The sequence below is a fragment of the Etheostoma cragini genome, chromosome 19 (assembly GCF_013103735.1).
Source record: "Etheostoma cragini isolate CJK2018 chromosome 19, CSU_Ecrag_1.0, whole genome shotgun sequence".
NCBI lineage: Eukaryota > Metazoa > Chordata > Actinopteri > Perciformes > Percidae > Etheostoma > Etheostoma cragini.
In genome coordinates, this window is record NC_048425.1 from 1,383,025 (window position 1) to 1,388,670 (window position 5,646).

The window sequence follows — 5,646 nt, forward strand, 5'->3', positions numbered from 1 at the left end:
AATGGATTCTGCTGTCTATCGCTGTATAAATGAAATAAAATTGCCATTTGCCTAAAGTGTTTTTTTAACCGTAATAGCATCAAATCACAACATTGGACAGACATCCTCAAGATGGCAGCACAACACACATCCATACAAACCAGGGAATGTGTGTGTGTGTCTTACATGCATCAGCTGTTACATGCATGTAAACATTGCTGATTCTCTCATTAATATAACGTCCAGTAAACTGAAGCATGCGTCTTTACCGATGGTTTCAGTGATCCCCCATTTAACATGATCCATGGCGATTTCTTACAGTATATTTGTGTCAAATTGTCCTAAATTATAATGTAGAATAAAAATATAATTTGAGCATTGAGAAATAAAGTCAGTGTTGTCAAGTGTCAGTGTTCTAAAAAGTGCTTTTCTGTCAGTTTTAACAGCTGTGAAGACAATAAAACTAAATGTGTAATCATTTATAAAGTGCATTAGTTTGATCATCTTGGCTCTTTATGGGGAACAAGCTCCCCGTTGACGTCAGGACAGCAGCTAGTCCACACATCTACCTAAAACCACATATCTTCTGACTCTGGCTGAGAAGATGATGGTTATTAAATGTTTGGCACTTTGTAGTTTGGCTCATTTAAAGCTAAAGTTCTTCTAAGTGATTCCTGAGTTCATGGTGTAATGCACTTATTGGATCAAGTCACTAAATTAGACAATCACGCAATAAAACCAGCTGATTTTCTGTTTAAAAAATGCTTTATGGTTAATGTCACAACTGTGAAAAATCTGAAACAACTATATATTCATTTAGAAAGGAGAGTAATTTGAGCTAGGCAGACACTATGTGGACAAACTTATTTTTTGTGCATTAACGGCTAATTAGCATTAGCCTGCTGGCTAGGGGACAAAAGTGCAATATCCAGTAAAGTACTGATTATAATGCTAAAATACTGATTATAATGCCTGCAGGTTGTTCAGTGCGTTGGTGTTTTACAGGTGAAGCAGCCTGCAGCAACTTTCGATGCCAAAGTGTCTTAAAGCTTAATTCTATCTTATTTCCAGCAGGGGGCGACGTCACCAGCTCCAAAAACGGTCTATATTAATATCATAATGAGTTGGACTTTCAAGTCTTCTACAATACGGCATGACGTTCATTATGTAAATTATGGTTCCATTTATCTTAAAAGATGAAGGCTACGTGTCGACCTGTCAATCATACCAAAGGTTTAGCAATCAGTACATCAGTGAGAAATCAACGTGCTGGACACAGCCAGGACTGGGATTTCACACTCAACGTTATTGTTAGTCTATTACATCCGCCTTTGTTGTTTTGAAACAACAGTCACACACCTAAACTACGACCTGAACCAGAACCAGAACACAACCACAACCAATGGTTAGGATCCATTGGTTGTGGTTGTGTTCTGGTTCTGACACCTCTGATAAATTAATATAAACCTCTACCCATGATCACTGTGATGCAGGCAACCAGGATCAGTATGACGCAGGCATCCAGGATCACTACAAAGTAGGCAAACAGGACCGGTACCCTCAGGTGGCGACGACCACCTGATGTGAAGAAAAAAACAGATGGAAAAGCTTGTTACTGGAACACAACAGACACACAAACATAAGCATGATTCAGCGTCTTCTTAAAGGATCTTTCCTCTTCACAGAGTTGGTTCGTTTTCTCACCTTCGCCGGTCTCGGGGTTTGGACCTGGAGTTGAGGGATTACTGGGAGGCCGCGGCTTCTCCGTCGTTTCAACGTAGCGTGGTTCTGGAAAGACAAGATTTATAATAATTTACTCACAGAAGCTTTTGACACAACAATCCATCCATCCATCCATCCATTTATCTTCATCCTCTTATCCGGTATCGGGTCTAGTGGGCAGCAGCTCCAGCAGGGGACCCCAAACTTCCCTTTCCCGAGCCACATCAACCAGCCCCGACTGGGGGATCCCGAGGCGTTCCCAGGACTGGGTGGAGATCTAATCTCTCCACCCAGTCCTGGGTCTTCCCCGAGGCCTCATCCCAGCTGGACGTCCCTCCACCTAGTCCTGGGTCTTCCCCGAGGCCTCCTCCCAGCTGGACGTGCCTGGACCACCTCCCTAGGGGGGCCCCCAGGAGACATCCTCACCAGATGCCCGAACCACACGGCTGACTGAGCGTCTCACCTGATCTCTAATGGAGACGCCTGCCCCCCCTCCTGAGGACAACCTTTTCAGACGCTTGTACCCTTCAAGTTTTCATGTGGCCTTATTTTGACAAATGTGTATTTCCAACAATAACAGATTTTATTGATAAAACCAAAACTAACAAAGAACTCACCAACATTAAGCGTAATAACTGCAGCACTCCCCAGATGTGGGACTTGGCAGCTGTATAGTCCTCGGTCAGACCGCCTCACGTCCCTGATCTTCAGAGAGATGTTCCCGTGTTTCAGGCCGTCGGGGAACATCTCCGTCCTCCCAGCGTAGGACGGGTTCTTCATGTCCTCCTCGTGGTGTTTGTCATGGTAACGGTGGACGTACCGGTAGTTGCTCTGTGGATCTGCAGGGTCCGGCGGGACATCCGGTCTAAACCAGTCCACCTTCATCTCCTCCACGTCCAGCTGAGGCTCCACGTGACACGGCAGGATGACATCATCACCCTGAGCTGCCACGATTGGCTGAGATGCCCCAACGACCCGAGGCCGATCTGGAACACAGAGGGACATGTTATATGTACCATAGACTGTATATATATATATATTGATATATATATTGATATTATATATCATTATATTAATATTAACGGTCCATGGTTTATATCCTAGCTTTTAAACAGTAGCTGCTTTTCCTTATAAGCTGATCTAACAGCTGATTGGTTCATGTCTGGGATTTGAACCCATGTAGCGTCCACCACACTTAGTTTTGAAGACATTGTACTCTAGATTGTGTTTTATTGGTAAGCTAATTATGAGAACTGAATCTCTATTTCAGGCTACACATATTATTCTAACATTAACTAGCTGACTAGCAAAGGGAGCATGTTGTCACTAACTTTCAGAGGCTTAAATGCCAGAGAATCCATGACATGACATCCAGTTATTTATCTGACACTATATCCTGAATGTTAGGCTAGCTCTAACATGGGCTTAACCCTTGTGTTGTCTTTGGGTCAAATTGACTTGTTTTTCAAAATATCTACATCAGTAATAAGGGTTTCTAAATGACCAATATAACCCAAAAATAACATTTGATTGCTTTGCAAGTACAACAAAAGATAGAATCTCTACTTTGATTGATTTTTGGAGAAAAAAAAATTGCATTTGGAAGAATACAAATCTTTCAAAACCAGACTGAGCGTTGACATGGACCCTTCTGCAATTATCCTTCATTTAATATGAGTCTAAATAATTCATAACTCCTGCTTTTTTAACTTAAGAATTAGGTATCATTTCCTATACATGAGGTTTATTGACCAGGAATTTCAAAAATGTAGTAAATGTAAAACTGGTAATAAGTGTTAAGTTTGGTGTTAGTATTATTTATACATGGTAGTGAAAAGAAGCGTTAAACGTACAAAAAAAGAGTCAAAAGTCTCGATAAAAGAGAAGAAAACATCAGAAAAAGTGTACCTGGTCGAATGGAAGACAACACAAGGCACAAGGGGAAAGGTAGAGGTGACTTGTAACGTTGTGTCTGAAAGGGTTAACCAACCTCACCAACACCGTGGCATGTTGGGTCAGAGGTATGAATCTACCATGAATCAAATAAAAACCCCAAAACATGACGGTGAGCTCACTCACTTAAGGCTCGTGTTCGAGGCCGCTTGGCATCAGGAGAGGCTGCTGTTCTAAGACAGTTGTCAAATGACGGTGCTTCAAAACTCGCGGATATCTATTTTTAGAGATCTCTCTCTCTCTCTCTCTTTCTCTTTCTCTTTCTCTCTCTCTCTCTCTCTCTCTCTCTCTCTCTCTGTCTCCAGTGTGTACACTGGAAAGAACGAGGACGCGGACATGCGAGACACATTCCTACGTTTAAATAACATACAGAAACATCAGCTTGACACCTTCTTATGGAGCTGGGAACGAGCCCAAATAAGACCCTACACTTGAGTAACGAGCCCAAATAAGACCCTACACTTTAGTAACAAGCCCAAATAAGACCCTACACTTTAGTAACAAGCCCAAATAAGACACTACACTTTAGTAACAAGCCCAAATAAGACCCTACACTATAGTAACAAGCCCAAATAAGACCCTACACTTTAGTAACGAGCCCAAATAAGACACTACACTTTAGTAACAAGCCCAAATAAGACCCTACACTTTAGTAACGAGCCCAAATAAGACACTACACTTTAGTAACAAGCCCAAGGAAACGCGACCACCAATATTTGTAAGAGACTTTACAGAAAAACGAGACCAAATGATTTGCTTATGATAAGCGGACTTGGCACCCTGCCAGGGTCTGTGGTGTGCGCGCGCTGAGGTGATTAGGAACTTCTGCTTTCGGTTCCAGTTGGAGAGTTTTCTGCCTCTGATCTTTTCGGCTTTTTTAGCCTGTGGTTGATTTATAAAGAAGTCCAAGATGTGCTTCTGTGCCATGGCTAGCGACCTCCTGACCTGTTGACCCGTCCACTTTGACAACCTGACTCATTTCAAGAACTCACAGAAATCTGCTCTCAGAGACTGCTCCTCTTCTTTTAAACACCGAGGCGCATCTTCTCCTCCACTGGATGACAGCTCAATGTTGTCAGACTCTTAACTTTAAAAAAAAGTGTGTGACTTTGTTAGTTGTTGGTAAACACAACGAAACACATGTTCTTACCTTTACCGTCCGCCTGTGCTGCCGTGCCTAAAGGCACTAAGACCGTCCTGAGTGTAAAGGTGAAGAACAGCCCGGAGATACCGAATATAACCATGACATTCCCCGATAGAAAGACAGAAACCACCGTGATCAGCTCATCTGGTCCATAGATGTTGGCCGGGATGCTTTGCGGCACTGCAAGTCAAAACAACACGTTTTTAACTTTCTGGAGGCGGGATTTGTCCTTTCAGATGTTTGCCCCCCCCCCGCGCTCAAGTCTTGGAAACGCCTTCAGACTGAACAGAAAGTGAACAATAAAATGTTTATATAAAACGTCGTCATGTTGTGTCGATTGTGAACCGATCAGCTGTTGAATCAGCTGAGAGGACGGCGTTTCCCAGCATGCACTGGTTTTTTTTTTTTATTTAGATTTTTTTTTATTAACAAAGAACAGCTACAGAGCCAGTATGTATACATTCAAAGGTCAAAACCAGAGGTGCATATATATATATATATAATATAAATAAAAGAGTGTAGTGCAAATAAAATCAAATGTATCTCATGATTTATGATGAATTTATCAAACACGACTCCAGTCTTATTTGCCTCCTTGTTCCTAATGCCTCTCATGGTGTTGTTCTGGGGCAGTTCCTGAAAGAAATGTTCAGAGCTGGTTTGGAGTCCGCCCGTTTCTTCTTTCCCAATAACAAGATTAATTAAATAAAATAAACAACATCTTTATCCTTCTCATTGTCTTCAAAGCAAATCAGAATATCTTTATCTGTAAATTGCCCCCCCACTCTGACATCTCTCCATTAGTGCATGTATAGGTAGGCCTACTGACCGTGTGTGTAATTAAAGCA

General features: G+C 42.1%; 1 protein-coding gene across 3 annotated transcripts in view; it reads right to left on the bottom strand.

Moving 5' to 3' along the window:
* Positions 1–5,646, bottom strand: part of LOC117962051 — a 9,815-nt gene continuing 4,169 nt past the window's right edge. Inside the window, exons 4-7 of one of the 3 annotated variants that reach the window (XR_004660550.1) lie at positions 2,319–2,675; positions 1,684–1,767; positions 762–1,557; positions 1–51 (exon numbers count right to left, since the gene is read on the bottom strand). Coding sequence is in view for 1 of the 3 variants with exons in the window: in XM_034901093.1 (XP_034756984.1) it covers positions 1,436–1,557; positions 1,684–1,767; positions 2,319–2,687 (575 nt within the window). In the remaining 2 variants the exon portion in view is untranslated. Of the gene's footprint in view, positions 52–245; positions 1,558–1,683; positions 1,768–2,318; positions 2,688–5,646 lie in introns of those variants that run through there. The other 2 variants (XR_004660549.1, XM_034901093.1) reach the window with 2 other exon arrangements.